Below are 17620 nucleotides of genomic sequence, written 5' to 3' on the forward strand. Positions count from 1 at the left end.
TAGGCGATTAGACAGCGGTGTTTGAACCAAGAACGATGCATAATAATCAGTGTGAGATCCTATCTTAAGGGCAAAAAATTGGGAACGGGGGGTTACAGGTTATAAGGGACTCAATGGACTCGAGTGGGAGATCACTGGTACTTTTCCAGGGATTTATTTAGACTATAAGACAATTACAGTGACTTGTCGCTCGTTTCGCTTGCCCACTTGCGCAAATATGGATCTTCCTTCGGTTTTGCTGCCGCGTGGTATTGAGCATGGCAGTCGCCAGGCGTCGGTATTCGGAATCGGAGTTAGTTTCGCATTGTTCATTATGGTGGTGATTGCTTTGCGACTGTATGTGCGAATTTCTCTGATTAATGCGGTCGGAGTCGATGATGGTAAGTTGCCTTGTTGTGTTGGACATCACAGAAACCTTTACTGACCGGTTTTTTAGTTCTCATGGTTATTGGTGCTGTAAGTAGCACCCAACCAGCTACTTCTCGACCTAGCCCTAACCGTTTAGATATTCACATTTGGTCTGTCTGTCGCATCCATGATCGGTACGGTTTTCCTATTCTCTTGGATAATCCCAACCACGTACAAAAGCTAACACTGTGTAGCTGCATACCATGGCACCGGGCGACACGGTAAATTCCCTCATCTTTCCCTCTGCCCTATCGCGATCTAAACAACGGAAAAGTCGAGGACATCCCAATACCGTCCCTTCCACCTATGCTCAAAGCCATCTACTCCACCCGCCTGATTTACATCATCGCCATGTTATTCGTGAAAATGTCACTGCTCTGGTTCTTCCTGCGGCTCGACCGTCGCCGGCGCATGAGATGGACTGTATATTGCCTCATGGTTTTCGTGATCGGTATTTCTGTATCCAGCTTCTTCGTGCTCGCCTTTTCATGTTACCCGCCTACCATGTTCTGGGATGTCGAGGGAACTGTTAAAGGGAAGTGCATGTCACCGGGCTCGCAGCAGGCGTTTTATGATGCCAACGGCATCTTAAACATCGTGACGGACATTTTTATCTACTTGACGCCAATTCCGATGCTGTGGGGAGTCAAGATTTCTGGGGTATGCCATTTAATAATGCTCTTTCTTTTTCGGATCAGACGGAATATGATTGAATTAGAGTCGATGTTAACGGAAATGTTCAATCTAGAGGAAGAAGACGGCTTTGTTTGGTATCTTTGGATTGGGAATCTTAGCTGTCGCTGGTTCGTTCGAACATTCCTATCGCCCTGCTCTAACTTGATCCTTCGCTAACCACAAAGCTATAATACAGCCGGCTGCGTCCGATATGACTATGTGCGCCTCCTCTCCAACACCGCGGACCAATATTATTACCTCGCGGACTCCTTGAATTGGTGCAGTATTGAGATCTACGTCGGTACGAAATCATCGCTCTCCTCCCTACCCACTTGGACATTCTTATACTAAAATACCACAAAGCCATCTTCTGCGGTTCCGCGCCTGCTCTCTCTGTGTTGATCAAGACCTACGCACCTCGTGTCTTTGGCAACTCGTACGGTCGCTACGACTACGAGAACGGTGGGAACACGCCTGGGGACTCGTCAGGCCAAACACCCGCTCAGAAGCTCTCAGGTCAGGGCAAGGACATCTGGCACAGGGCAAAAGTCAGTGGACGGCGAGGACTTCAGGACACCACGCTGACTGGGAGCGAAGAGGCGATTGTTCCTGGGGACGGGATTATCTTGAAGACGGAGTTGAGGATGGATGTCACGCAGCGTGAAAGGGAGAATATTGAAGCTGGGATGGCGGATGAAGGTCAGTATAAAAGGACGGGTGTCAGACAGAGTGTTTAATTTTATGGTCTGGGCTCATGTCATTTTTGTTTTTTTTTTTTTTTCTTCGAAATGGTTGGTTTTGGCAAGGGACTCTGTATGTATACCTGTTGTATTAAGACTGCATTGTAATTGGTATGGAACTAAATTGTGTTGTATGAATGACACATAGAAAACAAGGCGTGCAACCGATTGACTTACTGGAATCAAGATTCCTCAAAGGATGGCGTAAAACTGCTCTGACTCACGCTTAATGCCAGCCTAAAAAATGACGGTGTTGGTGCAATACTAACTAATGCGAGCGCGATGCCGTAACTAGGTCACCGGGTGCTCCGAATCCGTCCGACGGGAAGACAGGATTTCGGGATATCCCGGCGTACCCCGGTCCCAAGCGCAATTTCAAAGGAAAAGCGGCATTTTAGCCTCAAAAACTTCATCTCAATCTGGAGTACAGGGTCATGTGAACTACGATGAGCAATGCAGCATATCCACTATTTCAAGGGTAAATGTAGAAGCATCGTACTTCATCTTTCGCAGAAACCTTGGCTGCATCATACTGCATATGCTTGTACTATTTTTCAACCACCTGAAAGTTCTGGTTTCTTCTTCGTTATATTCCTGTGTCTTGATCTAAACACTCACTGAGAACGCAATGAGCTTCATTCAAGCCCGACCCCGACTCGTCGGTGTGCTTTCTCTAACAGCGCTCGGCGGGGTGGTCGCATATCTCGGTCATCGTCGACTCGCCCAATCGAGCCGCCGGATCGCTATTACGGAGCTCCCAAAATCGAGCGCATGCCGCAAACTTGTTGAAGGAACTGGAGAACAAATATCACGAGATACATGGGGAATTGAAGGTTCAACCTTGCTATCCTCCTGTTCCGGTGGTGGGAAATCTCACTGGATTTCATCCTTCACTGCTCTTCAAGTCGAGGTACCAGTGTCCCGTCTTGTAGGGTATGGCAAGTCTCGTGATCTAAATGGCACCGAGAAAAGTGACGACACATATGGGCTCATGAAAAGCTTCCTCGCCGCATATCTAGAAGGACGAGCCACTGGTCCCGAGTCGTTGGTTTTGGATAAAGACGAGCCGTCCCTGTCTCTCAGACCGGGCAGTTTGTTGTTCGGAAGACAATCCGGTCTCGGGGCATTTTTGCTCGGAACATGGGACTCTAAAGGTTCGAGGTCTATCCAACCATTGGATTTGCCTTCGGGTGTTCCTCAGCCGTGCACTGAGTTCACTTCTAATAGCGAAGTCATTCAAGATAGTGTCGTGGAGACTGCCGGAGCTGTCTTTTACTGGAAGTTCCCAAACGGTCTGGTGCGTGCAGTTGACAGTACTGCATCGTATGGAATGCCTTGGCGGTTAATGGAGGGCGGTTTCCAGGAGTTCATTGTTGAAAGGACATCTAATGACACAGCAAGGTTGACATACGTGACGGTCGAATGTACGGATCTTTATCCTGAGGCTCAGTCTCCGAAGAACTTCAAGGTCTTGCCGAAACTGCTTTACGAGGCGCATGTGCTTTATGCGCAGAGCCTTTTGGATAAGACTGTGAAGCAGCTTGGGAAATTGTGATTAAGTAACCGAGATTTGCTGGTTGGGTTGTATTTTAAAATTTGTATGATTATAACGTTCTCGCTGTTTCCACTCTAATTTACCAAAATGCAATGTCTACGTAGACCTCTATAGAGAGGTCATTATCTAGTTAGGTAATCAACGTAACATCAAATGTAAATTAGAAACCGCTTCCACTAGATCAATACTTCTAGCTGAATTTGTAGAAGTCTCAGTGACGAGACACGGAACTCAACCACCAGCCCAACTCCACCCCCAATTTTCCCTCCTGATCATACATCACCAGATGTCCCGCTTCCTCAATCAACACAATGTCCTGAGCATTCAACTTGTCTTTCAGTCTTTCCGCCGTCTCAACAGGAATCCATTTATCTTCCTTTCCCCAGATAATTCTCACCGGCATCTTTGCCCCGACCTCATGGTACCTGCCTTCTACCTCTTTTGTACTCCGGCTATTTGCCTGCACCATTTGCCGCACAAACCCTTTTCTTCCCTGCTCATCCTCGATCCATGGTCTCTTCAGCATTTCCATCGTCTCCTTATTCAGCTCCCGATGCGCCGCGTCACGAATATACGACTCCACAACGCCTTCAAACACTGGCCCCGTCAATGCTTCAAACACGCTCTGGTTCTCCGCAATCAACTTGAATAACGGCTGCCCGAATGGTCCCAACGCAACAACATCAATCAGGCACAAGCTGCTATATTCACTCCCATGTAGTATGTTCGCTCTTAGAGCCATCAATCCCCCGTGGTCGTGCGCAATAACATGCGCCTTTTGCTGGTGTGAGGCCCAACTAGCTTGCCAGCGTTTGTACAGTGCGGCAAAAACTTCGGACTGCTGGGATAGATCCGCGTCTAGTGCGATTTTATCGGTGATGGCATTTTTTTTGTCGGGGAGGGGCTGGCCAAGTGGACTAGCGCCAAAACCTGGATTGTCAAAGAGATAGACCTGGAAGTATTTGGCGAAGGAAAGGCCATAGGAGTTCCAGACGCGAGACGACCAGGGGGTGCCGTGGATAAAAACCAATGGAGGAGAGTTGAAATCGCCGAGAGACCTCCAGTGGATTTGGTAAGAGTGAGTAGATGTAGAGAAGTGAAACGTCCCGGTGGCCGTTGGGGGTGAAGAATGCATGGTTGCTTCGGTAATGGGTATTTGTAGGTTATTAGGAAAGGCCGTTGATATACGCTCAGGAGGCCATGCCATGCTCTCGATGAGATTCTTCGAGATCGTATTGCCCTTGATATTAGTTAGCAGAGTGGGCTAACCCCCTGTCAGGCTTTCAATGTGACCTCATCGAGATCGGCTACCCCGCACTTTAGTTTCATTGGCATCGGCTTACGAATCTCGCCTAGGAATAAATTATTAGTAGTTTATGCTATTTCTAGACTGGGTTAATTAACGTAGGCAGAATTGATTAGCACTGATTTCCTTCGAATTAGTCGGTGTTTGAGAGGCTGGCACCTTATAGGTCTAGACTCTACATATATTTGGAGAAATATAATGGCAGTTTCTTCATAGACATGAGAGCTAAGATAACACAACTTAATACTATCAGACTCTTCATACATAATCGAACACTAAATTCAACGTAATTCAGGGGTGATCTGCCCACCACGCGTGATCTGCCCACCACAACAAAATTCCTCCACGTCAACCAACCCCCCTAATTTGATCAACCACCATGCCACCGAAAAAAAAGCGGAACGCGTCGTAAAAGAATGGAGCGAGAGGGGAGGATTTAGCTTGCGTTAAAAGCTTTTAAAAATGGCGAATTTCCTTCGATGCGTGTAGTTATTCAAGCTTTTAATATACCGCGTGGTACATTTCGAGACCGATTGAAAGGCAGCGAATTTCAACAAGAATAACTCAACCGCAACCTCCGGCTATCCCAAACTCAGGAGGATTATTTGGTGCAATGGATAGTATCCAGAGATGAGCGTGGTTGCCCCCCGAGGCATACTCATGTGCGAGAAATGGCCAATCTGATCCTCCAGACTGACTCTGATACCCCAAACTCTCCTATCGGGGTTAATTGGGTGACGAGCTTTATCAACAGGCGTCCTGAGATCAAATCTAGGTTCTCTAGGCGCTATAATTACTCTCGTGCCCTGTGCGAGGGTCCTAGGATCATTCGGGAGTTCTTTAATGAGCTGCAGAAGATCTGTAGCAATAACGGTATCCTAGATGAGGATATCTACAACTTTGATGAGACAGGATTCGCTATGGGAATGATTGCAACTGCAAAGGTAGTTACAAGGCGTGAAATGCCTGGCAGGCCATGGCTTATTCAACCTGGAAATCGCGAATGGGTGACTACAATTGAATGTATTAACACCCGGGGATTCTCGCTGCCAACTACTATTATCTTCAAAGGAAAGGTGTCAATTGAGGGATGGTATGATGACTACAGCAGCCTTCCAGAAGATTGGCGGATTGAATTATCATCAAACGGCTGGAAAACTGACGACTTAGGCCTTAGATGGCTTCAAAAACCGTTTATTCCTGCAACTACAGGGCGTACAGTTGGTCGATATCGACTACTCGTCTTAGACGGTCATGGAAGCCATTTAACGCCTCGATTTGATGCAATATGCAAGGATAATAATAATATTCCTATATCTATGCCTGCGAATTCGTCTCACCTCCTCCAGCCTTTGGATGTAGGCTGTTTTGGACCATTAAAAAAGGCGTACGGAAGATCTGTTGAAGATAGATCTCGCCTCGGCAAAACTCATATCGACAAATTTGACTTCCTAAAAGCCCTTCCTGCGGCTCGGCAAGACGCTTTAACTGTTCAGAATACCCAGAGCGGTTTTACAGCAACTGGAATAGCCCCTTTTGATCCTCAACGGGTGCCAGATAAGCTTAATATAAGAGTCTTTACCCCGGAAGCCCCCTCTACAGGAGTCCAATCCTCTGCGACCTCCTCCGCGCTTGTAACACCTCATACAGTTCGTCAACTACGCCGGAGAACCTCTACGCTTCAAAACTCTATACAGAGTCCAGATACTGGTACCCTGGAGGCTTCAATTGCTCGCTTGGAGAAGTTAGAACGAGGCTTTGAAATATCGCTATACGATACACATTTTATGGCTCAAGAAAACCGTCTTCTACGCCAAGAAATTACACGCCAGCAGCTTAAAACGCAACGATCTAGACGTCAGATGACGCCTAATGAAGGTGCTACAGTGCGGGAAGCAAGATATTTAATTGCGTTGAGAAATCAGCAATTAATTACTGCAAATCCACCTCCTGGTAGTACTGCTTCACAAGCTTCTTCCGCGTTAAGAAGGCGCCCCCCGACGTGCTCTAATTGCAATACCCCGGGGCATAATAAAAATCGATGTCCTGTATCTAGAGATAGTTAATTTGTTTCCTAATTCGTTGGATTGCGTTGTTGGGAAAAGATCCAATTTCATCGCGCATATCGGGTGGGCGGATCACGCGTGGTGGGCGGATCACCCCTGAATTACGTTAACTGATGTAACGAAAGATTAATAGTGAAAATATGAAATTTTTGAATCATTATTGTCATATTAGGGACTGAACAATAATACATGATCTTAGTAATTGATATGAATTAACCATTAACGGACAGACACGTCTCTTTGTCAAGGCTGGGTCCACTCTTCAATAATGAGAGACTCGTACAGTGTCTGCCACTTGTTCTCCTCTACATAGCGATGAAACGGCACCTTGATATGTGCGCGACTCCTAAGATGCTCGCAAATTCTCTCGTGCAGTTTCTTTGCGGTATGCGTGTCTTCATGATCTGGGAGATCATTTAGCTCATACTTCAGCTGCATGCGGACTTTGTCGCGGAGAGGCAAGCACCCTGCATTTCTGAAATTGTACATCGCCAAGCGATGAGCGATCCCGTCTCCAATAGCGAGGCAGACGTCACCATAGTCTTTCTCAATTATGAAACATGGGATGTCGATGTGTAGAATGACCTCGAATGGCGACTGGTCATCCAAAAACTCAACACCGTCTGTAACCAAACTGTCCCGACGATCGAAGAACTTCTTAGTAAGTGCAGTTTGTTTCATTGGAGAGGATGTCACTGTTTCAGTCCGTTGGTTCATAGTGGTTCTAGTGGCATAAGCGGTTAATGTTTGAGGAAATGCGTTTGGTTTAAATAGGGCCGTATGGTTGGTAGGCTACCACAGAATTGGCTTATCTTAAAAGCTGTAATCATGTTCGTGGTTATTTCATAGTGATTGTGGAAGCCTGTTGTTCACCATGTCCATATACTGGGGATTTCCTATTTTGTCATAATCATATAAGGTAAAATACGGCAGAATACATAACCTTAGCGGCTCTACTGATATGTATACAGGAATGTCCCGGTATGTGATTGAGGTTCTTTGTCCGTGCTGACTATCACTAGCAGGCCATTGTTACTAACCAATCAAGGGGTTGTTTGTGTTCTAATGATGCTCCCTTGTCTCAGCATCGTTCCTCCCTTCTTTATTATAACCGCGCGTGTCATTATACACCCCCCTGCCTGCTTTACTACGGCAGGGGACAAAGGCTCACCAACTATACCCCACACCCCACCTTATTGCATCAAAAAAAAGTCATTCATCATGTTAGAGCCGTAAGCTGGTCTAGACCGCCTTTGGATGAACCGTCCCTCTTTGATTTTAAGATTTCAGTCAAGCACACAAGTTGAAAAAATATACATCAATCATTAATTAGACGATTAGAGCAAAATAGGTATATATACAAGAAAATCAAAGGAGAGGCATTTTTGTCTCAAGATGTGGGCCAGCTGCCCTTCCACCGTACATGCTCATCCTCATCGTCAACGATCACCACCATCCACACGCCCACTTGTCCATTATTAGCCAGCAGGGGAGTACAATGGACCCAGCGAGGACGCCCGTGGTCCTTATTTTTAGTCACCCAAAAAATACGCGCCGTCACACTCCGTCCGGCCATCATGGCATGGTGCAATTCGTCTCTTTCTATCGACTCCGCAATGCGCGCAAAGAATGAGGATTGCAGTATACCGGGGATTCGAAGGGAAGGCGACGTGAAGAGGACTCGAAGAGAGGGGTAAGGCCGAACTAGCAGGTACTAGATGAATTGATCCGTTAGTAAAAATTTCCAGTATCGCAACAATGAGTGACACTCAAGGAGGAAGTTTAGGACATACGTGTCTATAGACACCAACCAAAGAGCCACTGCTGGGAGTTGGTGCTGCCGGCACGCCGCTGCCAATGCGCACTTCACCTTCCGTCTCTCGAGGCGATTCCGGCATTAACCAGGTGCGACCACCAGCGTCGAGAACGGGTTGGAAAAGGCTGCCTCCGTGTTCATTGACATTGCGCAGTTCCTTTGGGCTGAATAGCTCTCCAAGCTCTTGAAACTCGCTCTTCGATTCTTGTCGATGGCTTTCAGAGCTACCTTCTCTATGGGACGATTCGACTTGTGCTTTGAGGTTCAATAAAGACTCCATTTGTGCGCCATCCATTGCCAACCCTGATACATCGATTTGCGCGCCGATGAAGTACCGGATTTTGCCTTGGTTGTCGCAAAGAGGGGCGCATTGGAGGAGATTCATGAAGGGGGAGCCATCGCGGCGACTATATCATTTGTAAGGGGTTGACGGACAACGAGAATTTTGATGGGAGACATACTAGTTCAGGAAGAGCTCCGAATGATGTCGACCCTCTTCGATCGCTTCGCGGATTCGTCGCACGCTGTTGGGATTTGTCTGTGGGCCTTGCAAAAAACGGCAGTTTCGTCCAAGCACATAGTCCATACCATATTGCGTTGTGCGATGGAATTCTACCAATATCAGCACTTGTGGAATCTAATCATGCCCCGTCCGAGGGATGCACTCACCCTCCGAAGCAAAGATGATCGGGTTATCTGGTCGCGAAGGATCCGTCAAACAGAACACCTCGGCCAATGCATCAGCCGTTCCTCTGAACCGGTCTGGCAGCGTTCCACGTATCCGTTCTTCCACCACTTTGCTTGTTATGTTCATACAAGTTGCCGTGATGAAGGCTGGTAGTTCTTCCGCTGTCAGCGCAATCAAAGCGTCCTGTACGCGCTTTTCAAGTGCTGGACTCTCGACAAGGCCGATGGGGCTGGACTGCTTGATACCCGCCGTAGGCACATCAACTGATAGTCGCACTAAAGCGTTCGCGTACTGAATGGCCTTCAGTGCCTTGCACGCATTGAGATAATACGTTAATGTCGGAATTGACCGTGGGCGCTCCTTAGTCAGAAATTCGCGAAAGCGCGCCAAATATCGCGGATTCGATAGAATCGCAACCATGTGTCGCGCAGAGAACATCAACTCCGCTTGACACTCGAGGCTATGGAGTGAAACTCCGTCGCCTTCGTATGGAGCGACTAGATCGAAGGAGCCTTCCTCATTGACTGGATTAAATTCTTCGGCTCCATCGTAAGGATTGGTTTCTTGGAGAACAGGGAGTTCGTTTATTGTGTATTGGCGATTAAGCGACTTTATGGATGGTTGAGATCTGAGTTCGCTCGTGCTGGAGGCCGGTCGGCTGGACAGGGTATTAGGTTCTTGCGCCTACAGCGACAGGATTCTCTGCTTCTATACATACCGTTGGTCATCGAGCGAGAAATGCTGACTAGATGTTTCAGATGTTGTAACTGACTGCTCCTCGTTCGAAACCTGGATTGTCGGAACGTCTGATGGTATTGAAGACGAGTGTTGGGAGCGATTAGGCCGTGGTCGATTGTCTGGAATAGGAGGAATATCCATGATGGCGCTCTCAAGACAAGGAGAATACTTTGCAATGACCGACACACGAGACACGAAGAGGATGGAGAAAGAAAAAAAAAAAGTTCTAACAATCAGTATTTGGCTGTCAATCGTGGACAGCCCGTGCGCCCAGATGGAGATGAGACATGGTGCCGATCTTTAAGCTCGGGCACGAGGATAACAGTGCGTGCTGTTGGACATCTACGGTTCACCCCAAAATGTATTCAGAGTTAAAGTGTTTAAGCTAGCCGGTTTCGAGGGATCAGCATGGTCGAATTTTCCAGCTGAGGGCTCGATCGGACGATCAGTCTGTGTTTAGATGCGATCAGATGGAACAGAACGGGTGTGATGTAATGGAACCAGGAACGAACTGCCGAACATTAGGGCTATTGAACTCAATCTCGCTCGGTGGGTCGCTCAATATCTGCCGGACCTGCATTAGCCGACGGGACAGGGTGTTCCTGTTCAACCCTATTGGCCGGTATGTACAGAGTGTACGTCATGGTGCCGAAAGTGTACTAAGTTTGGATCGATTATCAGGCCTACTGTCACCAATAGCCATTCCTTCGGCGGGAAATAAAGAGAGCTCGTGGGAACAGACCGGTTATGTGCAATTTCTGGTTGGGGGTGGATGTTGAAGGACATTTCTCGGCATCTAATTGGGGAATTCTGGGCTTCACAGGATTTCCCAGGAGCTGGCTCAAGGTAGAAGGAGTCTCTCTGGCTTGGAAACTTTATGGCAGGACGTACTGCGGTAAAAGTCAGGTCCAGGCTTCGGGTAGACTCATTTCCAGGTGAACAAGACATGTTTATGCAAATACGATGTCTTAAGTGCAGAACTATTCGAATAGTAGTCAATAGTCAGTTGTATACATGGATTATGTCCAAAATTCTTCCATCGTGGCTCCACCTCCCTAAAGTCTGCTTCCAAAGTGACTTTAGTTTGCCGGAGAAAAGTTCCTGGTCCTCAATGCCCCGCACGTGCTACCCGAGGTTTCGAACCCTGGGTTATCGCTATAATTTTAAAGCGTTGCTATACATAGCCTTTCATCATCGGTGGACGGTGGTCCAGGTCTAATTAACAATACTCTAACTATTTTGAGGTTTGAGTAACTAAATGACATTTAATCCTGCTTAACCTTCACATGCCATTGTCAATCATTATACAGAAATGGCTACCGGGGGTGGAAGGTGCAGGAATGCCCGTGCATATTTGCCACCGAAGGCCATTTTAACCTGGTCTCCTTTTCCCTCGGTTACATTGACATTGATTAGACTCCCAAATTGATTAAACATAAAATTTCCGACCACCCATATAACCTGCAGAAAAGCTCCCGCTTTGCGAAAAATCGAGAAAGATCATGTCTATACCGACTGGGCGCTTTTGATCCGCTACAAACCACCGGATGGAGAGAACCTTGGGCACAGTTATACTGGGCCAGCGCCCCAAGAAGAAAGCCCATACTAAATCTAGAATCGGCTGCTTCAACTGCAAGAGGCGTAAGATCAAGCTCCGCAGTGCATTGCCTGTTACCCTATCTCATCACAATCACACTCATATCGCCATATGCTAGTGCGATGAGCTCCGTCCAGCTTGTGCCAAGTACGCCCAGTTTTCCCTGCCCTGCAAATGCCCGGCTGCCGACCATAACGATATGCAACCCGCCCCCGTGCCTTCACTGCCCATCTTGGCGAAGCGTGGGCGTGGACGACCACGGAAAGACTGGATTGCCCAACGATTCCACCCAGACCAGAAGCCTCCAACTCGACAATTACAAACGTCGGATACAGCCCTAGATATCACACAGGCCCAACTGGTCCATCAATTCATCACCTGAGCAGGCCCGAGCATAGCCGGCTCAAACGATCCTGCGAATCCAGTCGTCAGGTTTTGGGCTCACAATTCCACGTTGATTGGCATCTCGAGCCCCTATGTTCTTCATCTTTGTCTATCCCTTGCGGCATACCATCTAGTTTTCCTCGCCACCACATGTGACGATACGAGGTCACGCTACGTTCCTCTGGCTGGGCAACACTTCTCTGTGGGTTTGGCCAAAACAAGCGAGGCTCTAGCTGCTATCAGCCGTCAAATTGTGGAAGTATCTATATGTCGACGATTCTCGTCTGTTTCTGCTTTTTCGCGGCGGGGCCTAGTAGTCCCGGGGACCTGCTCTTATGTGATGTTATGGGCGACGGCCACCATAAATGGTTTTCTCTTGCTCAAGGCGCACGGCTTCTACGGGAGCTATACGATGTCGATGTCTTATTTTCTGGCCTGACAGAGCCCCTTGCGGGTCGCACCGCAACCCCCATAGATTCTCGTCCGACTTGTGTCACTGACGTCTTCGCCCGGGTCGACTGGGTTTAACCAATGGAAAAGTTACATGACTTTATTCTTTCTCAACCGACACCGAAACATGAAATGTACCTGCGCTCTTTTGATACTCTTGCTAAAGTGTATGAGACCACTTTTGGCAAGGAAGAGCACATTTAATGCCCTGAGCACTATAGGATAGTTCTTATTTGGCTCTATCTTATGGATGATAATTTCGTGATATGTCTTCAGAGGAAAGAACCTATCGCAATGCTCTTGTTAGCTTACTTTGACCCTCTTCTTAAATGTCAAAAGCGCGCATGGTTTCTGGCTGGCTTGCCCGAACATATCATGCTGCTTTGCAGACCTACGTTGCAGCGGATCATGCGGATTTCTTGGTTTGGCCATTACAGGCAATACGTTCTTTATAGGCTTGGGGCCTTTCTTACAGTTGATGCAGAAATACTGTGCTCTTTGCCAAGTGTGACGGGACATATAAACCGCGCGTTTGCCGATGCCCTGCCTACTGTCTCCAACGAATTGGCTGTTTTTCGCATTCTATTACGACAAAACCCCTTGTCCTCCCATGCGGGGAGAGCTACATTAGTATATGCAATCGTCTAATAAGATCATTGTAGAACCGATCATCGATGATTTTTCGCTTCCTTGCTTTTTATTCACGGAGAACAAGTATAATTCTTTTCTCCAGAAATTGAATCATTTCAAAAGATCATCAGGCTGACTAGGAATATTAACATTTTTGCGCTTCTCTGAGGGTCTCCGGGGATAATTATCTCCGCCACCCCCTCCTGAAGCGAACAGTATTGGCTGTTGAAGTTTGAATATCACTCTATGAAAAGCGTTCATATTGATACAGTAGATATCAGGTAATAAGTATCCTTCATGTCTCGCATTATCATAGTTACAGAGGCCCCCAGGTCACTATATTAGCTATCCCATCTATCTTGGCAGTCCCATCTATCTACCGTTCGCGTTCGACGTTGTATCGAAGACACTCCACACGTCCAACAGAATATTTAGAAGACAACACCCTTGGTTTGTGTCATCTTCTTCACGTTGTAATTGCGGATCATCGCTACCCATGCAAAACACAGCACCATCAACCCGGTCCCGGCCGCCAGCATTCTAGTCTGCGCATAGCCATAGGATTCCTGGATGGCGATCCGCTCCGGGGTGTCTTTCGGATAGGCCAGCTGCGCGGGGAGACTGGAGTAGATGGTTAAAATATCTCCCTGGGCTGATGCGGGGAGTTTGCGTTGTAAGGCAGGAAGAAAGGTATTTGTCCAGATGGCGCCGGAAATGGCGTTACCGATGGATCCTCCGATGCCGCCAAAGATGAAAAGCACGGAGAGCGCCGTCGCAATGTGTTGGTGGTCCACCGCAGCCAGAACCGACAACTGGCCGATGAGAATAAAGGTTGAGCCGCCGATGGAGATGAAAATCTCACACATGACTATGTATCCTATATACTGGTTCGGCTGTCGGAAATGGATCATCAGACCCTGCGCGAGGATATATATGGGAACTCCAATCCAGAGTAGCCAGCGGAAGTAGCCCGTCTTGCGGATCGCATAACCAACGATAAAGAGAAGCAGCCCGGAGACGACCTGGAATGTACTATTCACATATCCGGCCTCTGCTACCCCAAGGTTACTCACCACCTGGAGGAAGGAGGTGAAGTAGCTGTTCCAGCAGTAGTAGGCCATTTGATAGGTCGCATTAAGGAGACAGGTACCGATGATGGTGCGGTCACGCAGAAACTTGTGCTTGATAAAGGGAACGGGCGCGAGATATAGTTCATAGAGAAAAAAAAGGACCAGAACCACGAAACCAACGACGATCATGGCGATGATATAATCCGATGCCCAGCCGTTGGGAGCACGGGAAGCCAGGGTAAATGGCAGGAGGAACACTGTCAGGCCGACTGCGAAGAGCACCACTCCGGGCACTATGAAGAGTTCAAACAGTCAATGCACGATGTCGGAGGAAGGTTTCGAGGAATTACATTCGACTTCCACTTACGATCAAATTCAAAGAAGTAATGCAGGATGTTCTGCGACAGCGTCCGGCCACTGCGGGCTGTAGGTGTGATTAAACCTTGCTTTTCGGCCTTCTTCAAGCTGAATTTCAGAATAAAATATACCGGAGAGGCAATTATTGGTAATATAATGGCAAAGGCCCCGAAACCCCACCGCCAGTTGACGTTAATGAGAAATTTCTCGGCGGCTTTGGAGCCGGCAAAGGCTGTAATCATCCATGGAGACGAGGTGAAGGCAAATGCAATACCACGATTCCTTAAGCTCGTCACGTCCGCGGCAATAACGCAGAGAATATAGTTGAGTCCACCAAGGCCGACGGAGTAAAACACCTGTATCATATCGGTCAATTTTTATTTTTTTTTTTTTTTTCCCCCTCGTAAATAATATAATAGTGATAAGAAATTTCAAACAGTAACAGCAAGGGGAAAAGGAATGACATACATCTGCAGCGCAATATGTTTCGAGATTTTTTGACGCTGCCATCATGACCATGCCCAAGGTTGAGAATCCCACCATCAAGAGCCAACTCTCCGCACGCCCCCAGACATCCACCAACTTAGCAACAGGGATATACAGCGCAGACGTCATGGCTCCTGAGACGATATTGATCACTGTCAGGAGTGAGTGGCTCTGGAACTCGCTAGTAGCGTACGGGGTCAAGCTGGCCTGAATTGCAGTGCGGAAACCATTGACGAGAGTAACAAACCAGAGACTGTGTGATTGCTCAGCGATAAATGAAAAGTACCCGACCGTGGCAGCCAGCAGCAGGGAAGACATACGAGAATAAAATGCCGGCAAGTGACCATCGGCTCCAGACTAAAGTCGCAGCCTGTATCTTCTGGATACCTGTTTGGGCATCCTGTGTCGGAACAGCTTCATCGCTCTTCTTATCGCCGATACCGTCTTCCCTGTCATATACATCCGCGGTCTTCTGATCAGCCGGACTCTCGGTAGTGGTATTTGATGCAGGATCTTGAGTTATGTCGGCTTTCTTGTGATTGAAGAGCAGTTGCAGCCGGTTATTGATTGCCATTGCTGCGGATTGCGATTGCCTATGCATATGGAAAGACTTCAGGTATAACAACGCGGGCTATCGAGAAAAAAAGCAAAGGATACCTTTAAGTAATATGCGACGCCCAGCCAGAAACCTCAAGTGTTGCCAAGGCTCAAGATCCCGAGATTTACCCATTTGGGTCAAATCTAGGTGCCGGCCTTTTGGTCCAGATGGTGACATGGCGATTGAAGGATCGAATTTATTCACCAATTTCCAGATTTAAAAGATGCAATAGTCGCCCAAAAGTAGCCCGGGTCCCTAGCGCAAAGTATGTATCCAATAATTTAGTCCTTGGTTTGATAAACGCACTTTTCCCCCCAAAATTCGCATGCATTCGGACATAGTGCGGCTTCAATCGCAGGTGCCAGCCCTCTGAATCGACGGAGTCTGTAGTAAATTGAGATGGCTTTGGACTCGCCATAGCACCACCCCCCTCCCATTCATAGAGCCAAGCGGCTAGACAAGACGCACAACGACTAGAGCACGTTAGCCGTTCTCCATTTTTTTATGGCGCCATGAGCATCGTGTGGTTGTGCAATTCTTTTCCATGCCCCTCATACTTAGATCGACATTGACTTAATGGGGGCAGAGGATTGGGAAATTAATAATAGTAACATCATCTCCTTGCAAGAAATAGAATGAATGTAGGTATTCAATGCGTGATGGAATAGGATAGAACGCTCTTCTGCAACGATTATTCCAGGAGGAACACGGGGTCATGGGTGACTTTTCCGATCTAACAGCTGCCCCAACGTGAAAGTTCTGTGCATTCAAACTAAAAGGAGAAGAATATACGAGCTCCGCCCCCATCCTTGGGCTTGGGAAGGTGTCTTTTCGACGAATTGACCCACCCGCTTGTCGACTAGGGCAGGCCCGACATTGGCGGTCATTAGGCCACAGACTAACCAAGGACCCTTTAGATTGATAAGAAACTGTGTCTCTTTGGTGATATTGTGGAGGTTTCCGGTCACAATGGGATGGTTGATCACGGTTCCCACCGATTCTTTCTGCCAAAGCTGACCCCCAGAAGAAAACTGGGCCATAGTGATATCGACCCTATTTACTAGTGGCAGGCAATTTGGGTACTCTCTCGGTGTTGACTCATTACTCTTCGGACTCCGTCCTCCGCAATTTTTCTGACTACACTAAAAGGTAGATCGTGAAATTTTCGGCCGAAGAAAGCCATGACACCTCACAGGGGAACGGGTAGACATCTATGTTATTTTCCCGAGTATGACCGAATGCAGCTGCATATCAAAGATGATCTATTTTTCAGGAACTGCCTCTCTGAATTTTCACTCTTGGCATCACGATTAACCGATTCGGAGTACCGGATGTTGTACTCCGTACGGAGTAAGACCCATGTGTTTTTTCTGCTCGTTTTTTTTTTTCCTTTCCTGCCCGCCACAGCCCCTCCATTGTCGCCATACAAACCGTTTGGATGAAGAGAAGAACTCTCTTGATAGGGGGAAGGTCATTTCGGAAGGAAAGCAAAGTTCGTATGATGGTCTGATTGACCGCTCGCTTAGATGTGTCCGACCGATAATCTAATCAGATTAATCTACTGACCTTGGCGCCCAGAAAAGGTTACAACCAGTAGATAATTTCTCCAGTATCTCGGCTCAGAGTGCTCCGCACGCCAGTCCCTTCTTGCAATCTCTTTCATGCCTCTTCAGGTGGCTTTGCAGAAATGTCTACCTAATACTGGGATATATAACCTACGTAGCCCGAGGGTGAACCGCCGGGAGAGTACACAGTTATTTCTGTAGACGTTCTGCGGGTGCAGCCCAGTGATCAAAAACGATAAAATGAACGGATTCCTCGATCAATACTTCATTGACTGGTTGATATAAGAAAAATCGAGGTCTTTCATGGTGTTGCCTATCTAAAAAGTCCCTCGGAGGGTAAGCGAACGACGAAATACTTGGCATCTTGCCTTGAGCATCCAAACGCATACAATTTCTGACTATGATTTATGTGTTTGTGTCGGTTGACTTGGTCATTGCCCTAAGCAGATATCCTATCGATTCAACTGAATATAGGTATATGCTCGGTGGGT

At 47.5% G+C, this 17620-nt stretch overlaps 6 protein-coding genes across 6 annotated transcripts; 2 read left to right on the forward strand and 4 right to left on the reverse strand.

The window, feature by feature from the left end:
• Nucleotides 1–217: 217 nt before the first annotated feature.
• On the forward strand, nt 218–3378 carry KD926_008162 (uncharacterized protein; the record flags this gene model as incomplete). The annotated part of the gene is made up of 9 exons (XM_053100858.1): nt 218–380; nt 437–456; nt 506–542; nt 603–629; nt 683–1068; nt 1157–1211; nt 1280–1384; nt 1447–1782; nt 2504–3378. 9 exons carry the CDS (start codon nt 218–220, stop codon nt 3376–3378), a joined length of 2004 nt encoding a protein of 667 aa, XP_052955576.1.
• Nucleotides 3379–3589: 211 nt separating this feature from the next.
• Nucleotides 3590–4513, reverse strand: KD926_008163 (alpha/beta fold hydrolase; the record flags this gene model as incomplete). The annotated part of the gene is made up of 1 exon (XM_053100859.1): nt 3590–4513. One exon carries the CDS (start codon nt 4511–4513, stop codon nt 3590–3592), a length of 924 nt encoding a protein of 307 aa, XP_052955577.1.
• Nucleotides 4514–5355: 842 nt separating this feature from the next.
• On the forward strand, nt 5356–6880 carry KD926_008164 (Transposase; the record flags this gene model as incomplete). The annotated part of the gene is made up of 2 exons (XM_053100860.1): nt 5356–6541; nt 6876–6880. The coding sequence occupies 2 exons, from the start codon at nt 5356–5358 to the stop codon at nt 6878–6880; spliced, it is 1191 nt and encodes a 396-aa protein (XP_052955578.1).
• Nucleotides 6881–6993: 113 nt separating this feature from the next.
• KD926_008165 (uncharacterized protein) lies at nt 6994–7431 on the reverse strand (the record flags this gene model as incomplete). The annotated part of the gene is made up of 1 exon (XM_053100861.1): nt 6994–7431. One exon carries the CDS (start codon nt 7429–7431, stop codon nt 6994–6996), a length of 438 nt encoding a protein of 145 aa, XP_052955579.1.
• Nucleotides 7432–8140: 709 nt separating this feature from the next.
• KD926_008166 (uncharacterized protein) lies at nt 8141–10133 on the reverse strand (the record flags this gene model as incomplete). The annotated part of the gene is made up of 5 exons (XM_053100862.1): nt 8141–8464; nt 8544–8973; nt 9028–9178; nt 9236–9912; nt 9973–10133. 5 exons carry the CDS (start codon nt 10131–10133, stop codon nt 8141–8143), a joined length of 1743 nt encoding a protein of 580 aa, XP_052955580.1.
• A 3351-nt stretch (nt 10134–13484) lies between these two features.
• On the reverse strand, nt 13485–15540 carry KD926_008167 (putative Siderophore iron transporter mirB; the record flags this gene model as incomplete). The annotated part of the gene is made up of 4 exons (XM_053100865.1): nt 13485–14416; nt 14491–14836; nt 14949–15219; nt 15287–15540. The coding sequence occupies 4 exons, from the start codon at nt 15538–15540 to the stop codon at nt 13485–13487; spliced, it is 1803 nt and encodes a 600-aa protein (XP_052955581.1).
• Nucleotides 15541–17620: the final 2080 nt, after the last annotated feature.

This window comes from Aspergillus affinis (genome assembly GCF_023601865.1).
Source record: "Aspergillus affinis strain CMG 70 chromosome Unknown NODE_50_length_218328_cov_87_076623, whole genome shotgun sequence".
Classification (NCBI taxonomy): domain Eukaryota; kingdom Fungi; phylum Ascomycota; class Eurotiomycetes; order Eurotiales; family Aspergillaceae; genus Aspergillus; species Aspergillus affinis.